The sequence below is a fragment of the Zootoca vivipara genome, chromosome 6 (genome assembly GCF_963506605.1).
Source record: "Zootoca vivipara chromosome 6, rZooViv1.1, whole genome shotgun sequence".
NCBI classification, from domain to species: domain Eukaryota; kingdom Metazoa; phylum Chordata; class Lepidosauria; order Squamata; family Lacertidae; genus Zootoca; species Zootoca vivipara.
In genome coordinates, this window is record NC_083281.1 from 23,976,574 (window position 1) to 23,993,562 (window position 16,989).

The 16,989-nt window shown below is 46.9% G+C and overlaps 1 protein-coding gene across 1 annotated transcript; it reads right to left on the minus strand.

The window, feature by feature from the left end:
• Nucleotides 1–2,211: 2,211 nt before the first annotated feature.
• LYPD3 (LY6/PLAUR domain containing 3) lies at nucleotides 2,212–16,989 on the minus strand. Its single transcript, XM_035119816.2, has 5 exons — nucleotides 16,836–16,989; nucleotides 7,401–7,532; nucleotides 6,767–6,937; nucleotides 5,767–5,907; nucleotides 2,212–4,817 (listed from the first exon to the last, which is right to left on the minus strand). The coding sequence occupies exons 1-5, from the start codon at nucleotides 16,897–16,899 to the stop codon at nucleotides 4,273–4,275; spliced, it is 1,053 nt and encodes a 350-aa protein (XP_034975707.2). The 5' UTR covers nucleotides 16,900–16,989; the 3' UTR covers nucleotides 2,212–4,272.

Below are 16,989 nucleotides of genomic sequence, written 5' to 3' on the forward strand. Positions count from 1 at the left end.
AGCTACTCTTGATCCAATGGGAGAAAACATCCAGTTCCCATTTCTACATCAGCTGCTTGCTATATATAAAAAGTGTGCTTTCTGTGTTTTCTCTCTCTCATTTTCCTACTCATATTGAAATACAGCTCCCTTTCAGAATCGCTCCCTGGACCTGACCTGCCTTCAGCCTGCCACAAGTGGGCAACCATGCACAGCCCTTCCTTGTAGCTTGATATGGGTCTCCCAGCTCCCCACACATGATCATTTATTTATTTATTTATTTATTTATTTATTTATTTATTTATTTATTAAAAATGGTAGACTGTAGACTTTCATCAGCCAAAGTGCAATATCTTTATTTGTTCGACCTTCTCCAGCTCATGCTTCCCTTGATATTCCCAACCTTGACAAGAGAGGAATCAGAAACTAATGGCAATAAAAGACAAGCTGCTGATTCATTTACATGTCTAGATCCCTGAGGACCCCAAGAAACTGAGATCAGGAAGGACTGTGTTACACAGCAAAGGGTTGCCAGAGAGACTCAACGAGTGGCGGATATGGCCTGCTGAAAGCATTATTTAAAAAGTATAGTCCAGGAGCTTATGGTTAAAATACTTCTTCAGTACAATATTTCTTTTTGGTGTGAGCAGTCCTTTTTGAAGAGGCAGCTTGGGGGGGTCCTTAGGAAAGTTATCTTAAGACAGAACAGTAGGAGCAAACAGAACAGTAGGAGTGGGGAACCTCTGGGACCCCCAGCTGTTGTTCAACTCCAATTCCCATCACCCCTGAGCATTGGCCGTGTTAACTGAGGCTGATGGGAACTAGTGAAAAGCCACAGCTTTCCCACCATCTTGTGTGTCTTGCCTGGCCCCAGTTTGGTGCCTCTCTCTCCCATTTCTGTGGCGTTTTCTTGAGAGAACTTTCTGATGTGCTGTGTGCTTATTTTCCTACCAGTCCAGACCCTCCAATTGTTCCTGTTTCCCAGGGACAATCCTGGATTTACAGAAGCCACCCCAGTTTCTGATTTGATCCCAGAATGTCCCACATTTCCCTATTTTCATTAAAGAAATGTTGGAAGGTATGATGCCCCCTGAACCATCTGAAGGCAGCCCTATATAGGGAAGGTCCTTTTTTAAAGTTTAATGTTTTATTATGTTTTTATATATGTTGGAAGGTGCCCAGAGTGGCTGGGGCAACCAAGTCTAATGGTTGGGACATAAATAGTAAAAGTATTATTATTATGGAATAGGACATCCCTATTTTCATTGATGTAATGTTGGAGGGTGTGGTCTACCATCCTTAATGGGCTTACTCTGCATTTATCTATTTAATATTTATGTTTATAGTCTACCCTTCAAATACACAATGTGAGACTTGCAATATATATATACACCACAAAACATAAAGGCATTCTACATGTGGGAGAAAGGAGCAGCAACCTTTCCTATCACTTGGAGCAGAGCTGGGTAGCATTTGGCTGTCCAGATGTTGGCAGACTACAACACCCATCATGCTGGCTGAGGCTGATGGGAGTTGGAGCTCCACAACACCTAGAAGGTCACAGGTCCCCCATCCCTGATTTATAGCTATGAAACTGGCTACATTTTAAAGAACTGCTGGAAATCTGATATGTTCCCCATGAGAATATGGCATAAAACAGCATTCCGGAAGAGAGTCTCATACATTTTATACTGTATGTGAGCAAGGTGAGATTGGGGGGTGAGGCAACCATCTGAATCCGAGAGCCAGTGTGGTGTAGTGGTTAAGAGTGGTAGACTCGTAATCTGGGGAACCGGGTTCGCGTCTCCGCTCCTCCACATACAGCTGCTGGGTGACCTTGGGCTAGTCACACTTCTCTGAAGTCTCTCAGCCCCACTCACCTCACAGAGTGTTTGTTGTGGGGGAGGAAGGGAAAGGAGACTGTTAGACACTTTGAGACTCCTTTGGGTAGTGATAAAGCGGGATATCAAATCCAAACTCTTCTTCTTCTTCTCCAAATGTGACTGATGGTCTGATCCATTGATCTGGTGCTGCACTGACTTGGTCAGGGTTTATATGTGTATTTGTTGGCTCATGTTTGAATGCAACAACAACTGGACCAGGGTTTCCCCTCAGCACCTCTCAATGACCCTCTGCAAATCATTGAGCTGTAGAACTGGATGAGACCCCAAGAGTCATCTAATCCAATCCCCTGCAATGCAGGAATCTTGCCCCAAATGATGATGATATATATTCTCTGGATGTGAAAAATATTTAATAGTCAGTATGAGTTTCTGAAAATTCTGCATTGTTATCATATCATTTCAATTTATATCCACAACAGCAGCAGCAGCACTCAATTCAGTGGCTGTTAGTATTTGACAGCACCTGACTTCACTTTAGCAAAATTTAGATTTTGTGTCATTAATTGAACCAGTCAAGAAAGTTTCCTTTAAACAGGTGAAAAGCTGAACTCAATATATTTCAGATCATGATTTGTGAACTTGTCAAATTTCAGGATCAAACCCCCAAGGGAAAGTGCTCCTAATTTTGAAATCTTGCTATTTATTTATCTCAACCTTTGCCAACCTGTTGCCCTCCAGTTTGGATTACATGTGCTGGCTGAGGCTCACGGGAATTTCTACCACAAACATCTGGAGGGCACCAGGTTGGCGAGGGCAGCTTTATTGTTTCAGCCCTAAACTGGACCCAATCCTCTCTGCATCTGGGATTGCAGATGTATTTTGAAATCTAATAATACTAATACTAATACTAATAATAACAATGGCTAAATTGCTGGGTCCCATATCAACAGCTCATTCTTTTTCATAGCTTTGTGTTGTGGTTAACCCAAAACATATTTTTTCTGACCTCTGTCAAATGCTAAAAAGATAAAATACCGGGAGGGAAAGGAAATGGCAACAGTGGCTCTTTGATCTAAATTATTACTGCTACTATGAAATATTTCCATAGCATCTAGCTGAACATAAGAAGAGCTCTGCAGGATCAGGCTAAAGGTCCATCTGCTCCAGCACCCTATTCTCACAGTGGCCAACACTGGAGGTAGACCATTACCTTACCCTCCATGAAGTTCTCCAATTCTCTTTTGAAGCCATTCAAGTTGGTGGCCTTCACTAGAGACAGGGAGAACATATGCATGAGAGCGAATGGGGATGCTCTGTTACTCAGCAATGCACAGAACTGGGAGAGGAAGGAAGCAGTCACTCTGGCTGGTTCCTAGCCCAACTGGTGCTGAAACGCTAAAAGTTGGAAGAATTCAGAATGGTTTAGGGCTGGGCGATATCTGGTTTTCAACATCTCAATATATCACCAGGTAGACATTGCAATATACGGATATATCCCAATGTCTGAAATAAGGATGGAGTTATGTAGAGGCACTGGCTGGCTTCATGGTTTTTCCCCCATTGTGATTTTTTGCACAGCACACCCACCCACCCACCATGATTTGCGATATATTGCCAGATCAAAAACTATGAAGCCGATAACATGATATGGACTTCAAGCTGGTTTGGGATGATATATTGATATATCGCCCAGCTCTAGAATGGTTATATATAGATCTCCAGGAACTATTCATATTACACTCTGGAAAAGGCAAATTATCTTCATTGATTCCAAGGAAATTTGGCAGTCCATCAGACTATCTTGCCTTAAGACTTGCATTTGTCTGGCCACTGGAGGCCAGCTTAGCAGCCCTCTGTCAGTCCCCAAAGCCCCCAAAGCCCACATGAGATAATACAGCCCTCTGAAAACAATCTGATACTGTAGACTGATACATAGGAGAGAGCAGTGCCCCTCGACCATGAGAGAAAACTTATTTGGTGAGCTAAAGAATGACTCAAGGTAAACACCATCGAGAAATGGCTGCCATTGTATTGGCACCAAGCACAATGTCATGAGCCCACGAAAAGGCACGAACACAAATGGAACTCGACTTTGCTTTCTCAGAGCAGAACTGACTTTGGATAGACGTTATGCATAACACAGAAGAACTTTGCCTTGTAAAGTTCCAGCTACCCCTTGTCAGGTGCTACAAGCCATGAAATCCCATGAAAGCAAGGTTAAAAAAAATGAAGTGTGCAAATAAGGGCATGTTTCCAATGAGCAAAGTGTGTTATGCAAGAGCATTTACCATGTGAACTGCAAAACTGGTGGTTTCAAAGCATGTGTAGGCAGAAGCCTAATTCGAGTGTGGGAAGTTATATGAAAAGACAAGGGCCAAATGTGTTTGGGCAGGACTGAAACAGCAAGGGGGAAAGGAAGGAGGTTGAACACCATCTCTTCTCCTTTCATTCAAAGGAGCAACCCAGCCAGCAACAAGGACAGCAATACTGACCCCCCCAAGCTGGCAGAACCCCCCTTTGTAGGATGTTGGCTCTGACGCCCTTCAACTTTCACAGCAGTGTCTCTGTTCCCATCTCTCACTGGGCTCTCACTGTGGTCGTGGTCATGGTCATGGTCGTGGTCGTGGTCGTGGTCGTGGTCGTGGTCATGGTCATGGTCGTCACGACTACTTGGAGGCGGGCTCACAGCAACGGAACGGATTGGCTTGCCAACCGTGGAAGGGGCTGGCGCACTGTTGCGAGTGCGTGCGGAAGTGGTGGTGGTGGCGGCAGTGGCAGTGGTGGCAGCCACAGTGGCGTTGGTGCCTTGCCCGGGCAGGACTGCAAGTCGTGGGATCTTGGGAGCGAAGTAAGTTTTGTTGGAGAGGTCGACATTGCAGAGGCTTCCAGAGCAACAGGAACCCATGACGGTGATAGCTGGGCTACCTTTCATGACCTTGGTGCAGTCCTCATCTTGGACACAGCCCTTGAGGGGCCTGGTCAGGGAGAAGTTGCCTGGAAAAGATTGCTATGTTACTATGTTATTCATTTTTGTGGGTTTTTAAACTATTGTAAACCGCCCTGTTTTCCTCAGATGAAGGGCGGCATAGAACTTCAATAAATAAACAAAAATAATGGCTGCGTGAAGACAAGAAACAATTATATGAGGGGTAACTGATCTCTTTTGCACATGCTTGATTCAGCCCAAATCCATCCAGTGGATATCCAGCGTCAAACATGTCATGAGGTCTGACCCTCTTACTCCGGTATTTTTCTCACACCCCCAAACAAGAGGCAACAGTCAAGTCCTCCCTTGCTCTGGGGTACAACATACCCCTTAAATCAGCAAAATAAAAAAGATTGCTTACAGGTAAGAATACAGGTAAGAAACTCCAGCATTTGAGAGTTTTATGGAACCCCTCTTACGGAAACTCCCAGGTGACTGGATGCATTTTATCCTTTTTTTTTTTTACTCATTTCAGATCGGAATAATGCACCCACTCCTTCGAGGGTGGCTAGATATTGTACCGTTGCGTGTAAAACTTGCCAGGGACTAATTCTAGCAAAGTCATTATTTTGCTTTTGATGCCGAGTGTTCGATTGCATGTCGCAGTTCCTAGTAATTGTATTGTTATGGTCCCCTGTTTCGTTTCGTTTGGTACTGTTTTTATAGTTTCATTTTTGAATACTGATGGTCCTTGACTGTCATAAAGAGATTGCTTGCTTGCTTGCTTGATTTTTTATATATATTTCTGTATTTTTATTTCTTTTTTTACTTTCCATTTTTTCTGGTTTTTTTGGGGGGGGGAATTAATTAAAAAAAATTATTTTATTTTTTTAAAAGAGAGAGATTGATTGATCGAACCTTCAGCATCTGACCTGCCAGATTTCACCAGGCCCATGTAAATGCACAAAGGAGCCAGATCCAATGGTGGCTATATTAGATCCCCGACGGAGCCCTTACCTGCTTTCATTGTGACATTCCCATGGAAACAGCCTCGGAAAGAGTCATAGCATTTGACTGTGGTAGAGTTGTCCAGTGAACACTCATTGCCGTAACAGCTGTAACATTCTACGCCATTCGCAACCCTGGCACTCTCGTTACCTAGAAGCAACCAAGGATGCATATACATATATTTAAAAAGCAACAGGCACTAGCATGGATGAAATACCTGGCTGCACACTGTAAATTAAGCCTTGCCAACCTGGGACTACAACTCCCATCTGCTCCAGCCAGCATACTTAGGCGCTGGTCTAGCTATTCCAACAATTGAATCCTTGCTGGATCCAGGAATCAGGCATACAGCCTAACCCCCAGTGTCGTAGCTAGCTGCTCAGGTGCCCGGCGCATCGGGTGTGCCCTCCACCCAGGGGCGGGACAAGCCACCCATTGGGCAGGGCAAGCTGGGGCAGGGCGCACTGCATTGAGCCTCACCACTGCCCCCCCCAAGCTGCAGGGTGGCTGAGGGAGTGGCGGTGGGTGGGTGGAAGCCCCATGCTGCCATTTGGGGCAGCATGGAGCCTGCAGGTGCCTAAGCCACTGCGTCACTCCCAGGAGAGACGCATGGCTCGGGCACACTGCAGGCTGCACAGTAAGTGCTGCCCCTTGTGATGTGGCACCCAGTGTCCCCACCCCACCCCCCAGCTATGCCTTTGCTGATTGATTGATTCCAGCAATGTAGTTTGTTGTTCTGTTAGGCATTCATTTTGGGCTGACTGCTTCTCTGAATTAACCTGACAGTTAAAAATGCCACAGAGTTACATTTTGTCACCCCTTCAGTGATGACTCCCAGGGCGGTCTGCAGCCACAACACCCCCCTTCCTACGCCACTGCCCAACTTCCCCTCCCCAAACTCACAACAGTATTCTGACTCAACTCCTTATCCCAACAGGATGAGGAGATATAAGCTCCATTTCTCATCCAAAGGAGGACCTCCATTCCTGCACAGGGCTCTGATTCTCACCGATGGGTTCCAGCTCCAGGTTTTTGATGTCCAGTTTGGTGTTGCAGTGGCTGCTGTTGCACTGGTGCAGCTGAGAGAAGGCCAGGATGCCATGCACATCTACCGCTTTGTCGTTGGTACCTGGCATGCCCAATCCGCAGCCTTTTTCGCCAACCGAGAACTTCCCATGACCTGCAAATGGGACAAGCAGAGTTTACACAGGGAGACAACAAAGAGGTACTTCTCAAATGCTGATCTACTCAGAGGGCAAAACTGCACATTTCAAGGGAGCAAAAGGCAGGACTCTGCAACCTTGGGTGTCCACCTGAACCAATAATTCAAATCTGAGCCAGTAATTAGTAGTTCAGATTTCACTCCAACAGCTTCTCCCTGGAAGTTGTGAAATAGCTCGGTTCTTTTGTGCCTTTGCCTCAACACGGAGCAATTACAACCAGCACCTCCTGTCCAACTTGGAACAGAGGAAAGGGATTGGAGTGCAGAACTTTTTTGGTGCTTCTCCTTTTGTCGAAGATAGAGATATCCTTGACCATCTCCATGTTGTTGGGGTTGATGGGATCTGGAATCCAACAGCAGGAAGGTCACAAATTTCCCTGACCCTGGTTTAGAGACTGAAGATGGTGGGCTGCCTACTCACTCCATTCCACAGCTGCCACTGTTTCCACACAGACATGGGTAGATGCCGGGCACTCCACTTTCTTCATATTCTCTACATTGCACCCACCATCGCCCAAGTCGACGCAGCTGTTGCACTCCAGTGCCAGAGCATCTGTAAAGGAGAGGGCAGGGAGGGGGAAGATCAAAGAGAAAAGTAGATTTACGATTTTCCTGCAACAGAATTTGTATGTCTCTTAGACTTGGAGGATTCGCAAGCAAAAAAAGGGGGGGTGTCATTTGATTTTCTCAATGGAAAAGAAGATTGGACCAGGTCATGGGCTCATCGCGTCCAGTGTCCTGTTTTTACAATGGCCAACCACATGCAGGACCCAAGAAGCACAGCACTCTCCCCTTCCTGCAATTTCCAGCAAGTTGTATTCAGAGGCTTTACTGCCTCCAACAACAACAAAAACAACTGATATCAAGCATTTCTGAAGAAATGATGTTTGATGACAGAGATTGTTGTGAGACAACATTGCAAAAGCACAAAACGATCCCTCCTTTGGCTAATGTAATGCTTACACACACACACACACACACACACACACACACACACACACACTCCAGCTCTGTTGGTATCAGTTTCCCACACTACAGAAACATGCTTTATAATTTGCAGAATGACTGTTGTTAAAAGACTGGGACCCTTTACGCTGACAACTTTCATATGTTCTGCCGAAAGATATTTGGCAAGAAACCCTGAAACACATAAGATATATGGCTAGCTATAAAACCCAAGTACTCCCCAAACCCCTGTTCTTGGGATATCATGTAAGTTATAAGACATACTTTAGGAGGACGTAATATGTACATTAGCAAAAAAAAATTATTAGTTCTGTGTAATAAAGAAGTGAGGAGAGTACAGCTCCAAGTGTATAATTAATCTATCTGTTCCTGTTTTAATACGAAACAGAGAAGAATTGGACACTGATACAAATGATTGAAGGAACATATGGAGCATTTGGTGGTGGTGGTGGTGGGGAGATGCCACACAGTCCTCTGTGCAACTCTGCCATCTTAGAACATGCACATATGGTGGAACAAGACTTCACTGTTGCTGCGACTGGGTCACAATGTGTCCAAACTGCACCAGCCTGAACCTTTCTCCTTGATGCCTGTTTTCTGTGCGCTGGAAGATTCGATTTCAAACTTGCAAACCTCAGCATACTACACTGCCCTCTGCAGTTTGAAGTGGTACATGGCAGGGAACATCTTACCACTTTACAGAACAAATAAACTAGCTTGTTTCTCTTCCAGCAGGCAAATTCCTGTGACAGCAATAGGGAGGCCAGCCTACACAGGGTCAAAGGGGAACTGACAATAAACTTAATGTATTTTTATTTTATCATAGAGACCCTCATTGAGCAAGATTTGCAGATGGTTTTAAATATCTTATTCTCTGAGCAGGGGCGTCTTACCCTTAGAGGCTAGTGGCGTGGGACGCCAGGGCGCCAAGTTCTGGAGGGCGCCAGGGAAGAGGCGGAGACTGGATGCGGCGCCTCCTGGCATCACCCTCACCGAAGCAGCGCCACACCCGGAGCCTCCATCTGCCGTAGCCACCACGGCACAAAGCGTCCAGCTGAGCTGGGAGGCGCCGCGTCCAGCCTCCACCTCTTCCCCGCTGGAGGAGCCGCTCTCCAGGCACTGCCCGCCTCCTCCAGCCCAGCCGGCACCGCCATCCACCCTAAAAAAAAGGTGGACGACAACTCTGGCAAACGGGGTGGGGGTGGAGGAAGCTTTGCACTATGGCGCCGGATATGCTTAAGACGGCCCTGTCTCTGAGAGAGTATTTTGTTTGGTTGGCGAGGGTTTTGACAACCTGTGCTGCTTTTGTACTTTTTATATCTTGGAAGGAGGAGCAATCCAATACTCCAGGGATGAGGAAGCTGTGGTCTTCCAGATGTTACTGGACTACAGCTGCCACCATCCCTCATCAGTGGCCATGCTGGCTGGGGCTGATGGGAGTTGGAGTCCAGCAACATTCTCTATATTCCCTGCTATACCCACTGGCCCAGGGGTAAGGCCCATTGTACTCAGTGGGATTTACCTGTGAGCAGACATGTTGCCCTTGTAATTGTTTTGCTTTGCTTTAGCTCAACAACAATCAACAACAGCTTGATTTCTGTAGCACCCTGTGTCACAGGGAAGGCTAGGGCAGCGATAAACATGCACTAATATGATAAAGAGGCAGCAAAGCAAATTGTACTCATTCTTTTATTTATTTTGTGATTTCTTCTCAAAGTTCTCATGAGCTGCCTCTGGAAACTGGGTTTATTGGCTCTGATAATAAACAGAGATCGGGAATTATTTCCTGCACAACAGCTCCGTTTGTTTACCAAACAGCTCGAAGGTAGCCAAATGTCATCCAAATGTTTTGGACTACGATTCCCACCATCCCTGCCTATTGAGTTGGCCGGGTGGCGCTGATGGGAACTGGGACATTGGGAGGGCCCAAGGTCAGTCAGCTTGCCCTGTCCTAAGCCTTTCCGTGGAACAACAGTTCCCAGAATTCCCTGGGAAAGGGAAATGGCCGGTAAATAAACCAAGCCTGTGCTGTAGTTCGTGCCCTGTGTGGACTCTCCTTCTCTCTCTCTCTCTCTCTCTCTCTCTCTCTCTCTCTCTCTCTCTCTCTCTCTCTCTCTCTCTCTCGACAGGCTGCTACCACCAGGCAAGGAATGTGCAGCTGAGCAAGTGCAGATTTCAGTTCCACATCATGGGTGGCGCCAGCAGTCTGCCAAGTCAGGCACATGTACATGCTCAGGCCCGCAAAAGTGTGTCACTGTGCTGCCTTTGTGTGCATACTTCCTCAACCTAAAATCTGAGGAGGGTCGTTTTTTTTTAAGTGTCATTTCACTTTATGCCTCATATTATGCTGTGCCCCTTCGTCAGTCTTGGCTCTGCCTGCTCCCGACAACCCTGCAACGACCACCTGCCAATCAGTCCTGCCTGCATTGCTGTCACCTTCCCTATCCACTCCCTTCTCCCAGCTCCTTCTTCCTTGTCTTTCCTCTATCCCTCTTCCTGCAGGTTCGTGTCTGCTCCGGTTCTGAGAAGACCCCACCCTAGGGTGGGGCTAATATTAATAGAGGCGCTCCCAGCTGTGTAAGAGCACCCCAGGGCTTGCCCGGATAGCTTTCAGTCACAAGCTCCATTGCATTCTCTGTTCTCCCCGTGGCATCCACGACCGCTCCTCCAAAACTCCAGACCTTCTGGAAGGATATGAAATATGCAGACCTTCCAAGCACCCCCATTTCCCAGGGACAATCTGGGATTTATAGAAGCCATCCCGGTTTCTAATTTGATCCCAGAATGTCCCGCTTTTTACTTAGGGCATCCCTATTTTTATCAGAAAAATGTTGGAGGGTATGAAGTTATGCGTCCCCCGAGCCAAGGAGATACAACCTTTAGGAAACATCTGAAGGCAGCCCTATATTGTGTGTGTGTGTGTGTGTGTGTGTGTGTGTGTGTGTGTGTGTCTGTGTGTGTGTGTGTATTTTTTTTCCTAAAAAAATTATTTAGGGGTACTCTCATTTTCCTAGTCATATTGAAATACTGCCCCTCAATAAGGCCAAACTTAGAGTCACAAAATGTTTAGGGGTATGCGTACCATTGCATCCCCCCCTCCAAAAAAAGCACTACACACACACACACACACACACACACACACACATACACACAAAGTGTATATATTGTTTTTTATATGTTGGAAGCCTCCCAGAGTAGCTGGGGCAACCCAGTTTGATGGATAAGATAATAATAATAATAATAATAATAATAATAGAATTGGATGTCCTTATTTTCATAGGAGAAATGTTGGAGAGTATGAATATAGGGTAGCTTGTCTTTGAAGGGGCACATTCCCAAACTAACAGCTCTGCCAATTGCACCTATCTCCTTAGGCGACACTCCTCACTGGCTGTGGCTTTGAATGTGTTTTTGCCTGGCTGGAAGGTGCCTTTGAACCCTTTGCTTGTCTGGACGGAGGACAAAAAGGCATGTGCTGAGAGCGTCCGCAGAAACCGGGCCACTGCCCAAAGGTTAAATTATCATTTGTTACTCTGCCCACTTCAGCTTCTTTCCCTGCCCATCTTGGCATGTGGCTAGAAGGTTGCCTGGAAGGGAATGCGGCTGTTGGGCTGAGAAAAATTCCCCAGCTCCTGGTTTACTGGGCAGCTGGGTGTGTGTTAAACCCTGAGAGCAAAAGCCACTGTTTCCCTCTCTCTCTGAAAGCCAGGCTAAACATGCAGCTTTCCAGTTTTGTGGGACACCTTTTTCCTTTTGGGGGGAGGGGAGGGGAGGAGGAGGAGGAGGAGGAGGAGGAGGAGGAGGAGGAGGAGGAGGAGGAGGAGGAGAAGAAGAAGAAGAAGAAGAAGAAGAAGAAGAAGAAGAAGAAGAAGAAGAAGAAGAAGAAGAAGAAGAAGAAGAAGAAGAAGAAGAAAGCTGGAGGAAGACTGGGTTAAGCAACTCCTCTCCTTACTGCTTCTCCATGCAAAAACTCCCCCCTCTGAAGCAGGTTTTGTTTACAACAAACAAAACCGGCCATCAGTCAAATGATATTGAACCTTAGCAAAGATTTCAAAAAATAACATTGAACGAGAAGAAACAGTTAACATCAGTAAGTAAACCACAGCCCCTGTCAATAAAGCCTCAAATGGCAGCACCCATCTTTCTACTCATTAAATGCCCAGTCAAATAAAACTCTTAGACTGGCGCCTGAAACTCATCAGATTAGACACCAGGTGAGAAGCCCCGGGGAGAGCATCCTACAGAGGCAGACACGTTTCTTTGTAATGGATAGTGAAGAGCCAGTGCAGAGAAGTGGTTAGAGGGTTGTGCTGGGGCTTCAGAGAACAGAGTTCCAATCCCCACTCAGCCATGAAGCTCACTGGGTGGCCTTGGGCCAATCGCTCCCTCCCAGCCTAGCCTACCCCACAGGGTTGTTGTGAGGAGAAAACTCTGTATGCTACCTGGAGCTCCTTGGAGGAAAGGTGGGGTATAAATGCAGTTTGGCCCCATTTAATGCCAGTGAGATTGGGCAGCTGCTGGGAACCCACATTGCAGCAGGAGGGCCACTGGCAAAATGCCTCTGGACTCCCTCCTTCTCCTCCTCACCAGAGTGACCTGCTCTGTCACCTGCCTCTCACTCTGGCCCAGAGGTCAAGAGCAAGCAAGGGGTGAGGAGAGAGGGATGTGGTTGCCAATGCCTGGCGGTTCGTTGGCTCTACCTGGCAAGCAAACAGTTGGCAGCAATGAGGAGGTTGAGAAGCCACAGCAGCTGGCAACAGCGAGTGGGTAGACATGCAAACTCAGTGTGGCCCATTGAAGGTTCCTTTTACAAGCCCACCCCCTGGGGAAAAAACCCTGGAGCTGTCAATAAAAACGCTGCTTTTATTTTTTTATTTACAAAGAATCTATTCAAACAGGCCACAGGCCTAATAATAGACTTGACCTTCTTGACCTTGGCTTTTTCTCTTTGACATTTGAACAGAAGAGGACAGGCTGGGTTTGACCATGAGTGGCCCAAGCTGAAAGCTGCCCTCAGATGTCTCTCAGTGATGTGGCACTCAATACAAATGGCCAAGCTGTAACTTAGTGAGGGGCAGGGCTGGTCCTCTCATGAGGGAAGCTGCAACAGTTGCCTCAGATGGCAAGTATGTGAACCGGCAACCCCCCCCCCCCCCGGGACCTCCCATTTGCTTGCATCATTGTTTTCCAGGCAATGATAGGAAGGGAAAAGCTTCAAGTACCAGGTACCTGGGAGGGGCACAAAATGTCTCCCAGCCACCTTGCCCAGAATGCCTCACACTGTGGAAGGATCCCCAAGGCCCTTCTTGAAGCAAGACAGGGAGGGAGGGAGGGAGGGAGGGAGGGAGGGAGGGAGGGAGGGAGGAAAGAACCTGGATGATTCCCTGGTCCTGAATGGGGTAACTGTGCCCCTGAAGGACCAGGTGTGCAGCCTGGGAGTCATTTTGGACTCACATCTGTCCATGGGGGCACAGGTCAATTCTGTGTCCAGGGCAGCTGTTTACCAGCTCCGTCTGGTACGCAGGCTGACACCCTACCTGCCCGTGGACTGTCTCGCCAGAGTGGTGCATGCTCTAGTTATCTCTTGCTTGGACTACTGCGATGCACTCTATGTGGGGCTACCTTTGAAGGTGACCCGGAAACTACAACTAATCCAGAATGCGGCAGCTAGACTGGTGACTGGGAGCGACCGCCGAGACTACATAACACCGGTCTTGAGAGACCTACATTGGCTCCCAGTACGTTTCCAAGCAAAATTCAAAGTGTTGGTGCTGACCTTTAAAGCCCTAAAGGGCCTTGGTGCACTATACCTGAAGGGGCATCTCCACCTCCATCATTCTGCCCGGACGCTGGTGGTTCCCTCGCTGCGAGAAGCCAAGTTACAGGGAACCAGGCAGAGGGCCCTTCTTGGTAGTGGCACCCGCCCTGTGGAATGCCCTCCCACTAGGTGTCAAAGAGAACACCAACTACCAGACTTTTAGAAGACATCTGAAGGCAGCTCTGTTTAGGGAAACTTTTAATGTTTGACGGACTACTGTATTTTAATATTTTGTTGGAAGCCACCCAGAGTGGCTAGGGAAACCCAGCCAGATAGGCGGGGTATGTATAAATAAATAAATAAATAAATAAATAAATAAATGTATACTACTACTACTACTACTACTACTGCTACTACTACTACCAGCATTGGTTCTTTTGTGATGGCAAAAGCAGGGAAGGGATCAGGAGAGGAGAGAAAAAGGAAGGGAATAGGGCAGAGACAGAGGTAGTGCAATGCCTTGCACTGGGCCTGTTGAGGAGAGCCTAACTTAGCCATGTTGGGAGCTGTAGATTCTGCTATCTGCCCATGAGGTGAGGAGAATCTTGGCAGGCTCTTGCTCCTCCAGATGTTTTGTGGTAAAATTATCCTCACACATGGATGAACACTACAGATGTTCAGCGCCCTTTTGGGGTTGTTACATCCAGCCCGATAAGCTCACGTTATTTCCTCCCTTACATTTGTATCCTGCCTTTATTCCATTGTGGAACCCAAAGCGGCAGACATGTTGTTTCTGAGGCAGAGTCCAATCCAGGCCCTGACCAGAGCCAGACCTGCATAGTTTCAGCAAGGTGGTGGCCTTGGGTGCCTTCAGACCGTACACTGGAACAAGTCTGTGCTTGTTCGGTGGCTTCCTGCTTTTGCCACACCTCTTGGCGTTCCCAAAGATGTGATGAGGATAAAATGAAACCTTTGGATGGATTCATAACCAGCCCCGATGGGCCTTTGTGATGGGTTGGGAAAAGAAATCTAAGCCGATCGTCTCCATATTGTGCCCTCGGTCAGGGCTGTTTAATTAACAGCCTTAGGTTCCACCCTTCCTTTAAGAAGCTAATGGTGACAGACATGAGGCAATCCTCACAGTTTATCCTCACAGCAACCCTGTGAGGTAGGTTGAGCAGAGAAATTGTGATAAGGCGAGGAACTTGTGGATGTTGTTGGACTCTAGCTTAAGGTTACCAGGCGTCCCCATTTCCTGGGGACAGTCCCTGGATTTACAAATCAGTCCCCATACAAAATCCATTGAAGTTGAAAAGTGTCCCCGGATTCATTGAATTTTTTTTGGTAACCTTACTCTAGCTCCCATCATCCCTGACAATTGCCTGAGATGGCTGATGCTGATGGGAGCTGGGAGCCCCAAAGCATTTGTGGGCAAGGGACTGGTTCTCTGCCCTTGGCCTAATGCCTCACAACAAGCTTAAGAGATAGGAGAGATCTGAACCCATGTCTACCAAGTCAAACTTCAGTAGCCACTAACATACCATCCTTGAGAGCAGGCAACAGCTTCTCCTACCTCAAGAAGAGGTTGCGTAAGACTAGCCAAGGGTAATTATGGCCCAGACCAGAGCCATAATTAAGGATACAAGTTCTCCTGTGAGGTGGTTAGACTCATTGGTGGCTAACATTTTGAGAGGTTAAAAAGGTGCTCCCCGTTGATAAGGCCACATGCTTTTATTTTAACAAGTAAATTGTGTTAATGTGGCTATGGGCTGCAAGCTCCATCTTATGTGTCCTTCAGTGGTGTAGTGTTAAATGATGAAGTGCAACAAACTTATTATTCTCATCATCAAGTTTTCATGACAGCCCCCAAAGGAGAGTCAAAAAATGGAGCAGAGGAGCTTTATACAGAGTGGGACCATTGGTCCATCTAGCTCAGATTTGTCCACACAGGCTGGCAGCATCTCTCCAGATCTTCTCTCCCAGCCCTACTTGGAGGTGCCAGAAACTGAACCCAGGAACATCCTGCATGCAAAGCAGGTGCTCTACCACTAAGCCCGATCCTTCCCTGATGCAGGTAGCTGCGTTGATCCATGATAGATAGGTTGATAGAGATGTGTGTGTGATGTTGCACACACAGCAACAGCACAATGTCCAGTTGATTATTATGCATAGTCTTCACAGATTAAGACTACATAGGTCTGACTTGTAAAACACAATAAGCATCCACAAAAGACCCCTGTTCAGCTGAAATGAAGTGTTTAGCTCATGCTAAAACATTGCAAAGCAATGTTACCATCGAAAGTGCTAGCATGGGGTAAGAACCCCATAGAAAATAAAAGAAACATCTGTTTGAATCTCGTTCTCTGACTTCCTCTGTGCTAATCTGTCACAAACAACTTGAAAGCCTTGTTATCGCCTCTTTCACTTGTTGGAGCAAGGAAGTCCCTAGGTTACGCTGGTACTCAGGTGGCAGATGCCACCATCACTCCTGCTTTGAAAAAAGTCCCAGATCTGTGCTTCCCTGGCATCCCCTCCATTACTGGAGGCATTATCTTCCTAAACAGGAAATGCCTCGGCTAAGATAAAGCTTTCAGTGTCGCATGTATGCATTATCTAAACACAAGGTGTGCCTTATCTATAGATTACCATGATTACTACATGATATACCATGATTACTATTAGCTGCCTCCTCTGATTACCAGTTTCTGGAAGCTACTGGAGGGGCAACTGCTCAGTTCCTGCTTGCTAGTTTCTCACAAGTATCTGGGTGGCCACTGTGAGACCAGGATGGTAGATTAGATGGGCCACTGGCCTGATCCCTCAGGCTTCTTCTTGTATTATTGAACCAGAGTTTAACAATGAATCAATTGAGTCATATGATTATTCAGCTGAAACCTGGAGGGTTTTTTTTAGTCCTCTGCTAGGATTTAGGCATGGGTAAAAAGGCCATGCACATTCATGTTCCTAAATTTTTCACAGATCCTACAAGAGAGACCCTACCTTACTTCATCACCCCGACACCCCACTCTACAGCATTGCCACTAATCCAGGCCTACCCCAGATTCTATGGGGTTCCATGTTGGCATGATCCTGTTGCCACAGCCAAACGGATGAGATTTCCATCACCCCTACCTTTCATGAAGAATGTCACCGCCACTAGAAAGACGGATGCACGGAGGAGAAAGTGAGTGCCCATTGCTCTGCTCGTTAAGTCCTCCAGGACTTGTTTCAGATCTTCTCCACCTGTGTTGCCGTCAGTCTTCCTGCCGTCAATGTCTGAAAGAGG

Coding starts and splice junctions, on each gene's coding strand:
- LYPD3 (XM_035119816.2), bottom strand. CDS start 16,899: ATGGGCACTCACTTTCTCCTCCGTGCATCCGTCTTTCTAGTGGCGGTG. Junction 7,533..16,835: donor GGTGACATTCTTCATGAAAG/GTAGGGGTGATG, acceptor TCTCCTTTACAG/ATGCTCTGGCACTGGAGTGC. Junction 6,938..7,400: donor AGTGGCAGCTGTGGAATGGA/GTGAGTAGGCAG, acceptor TCCCATTTGCAG/GTCATGGGAAGTTCTCGGTT.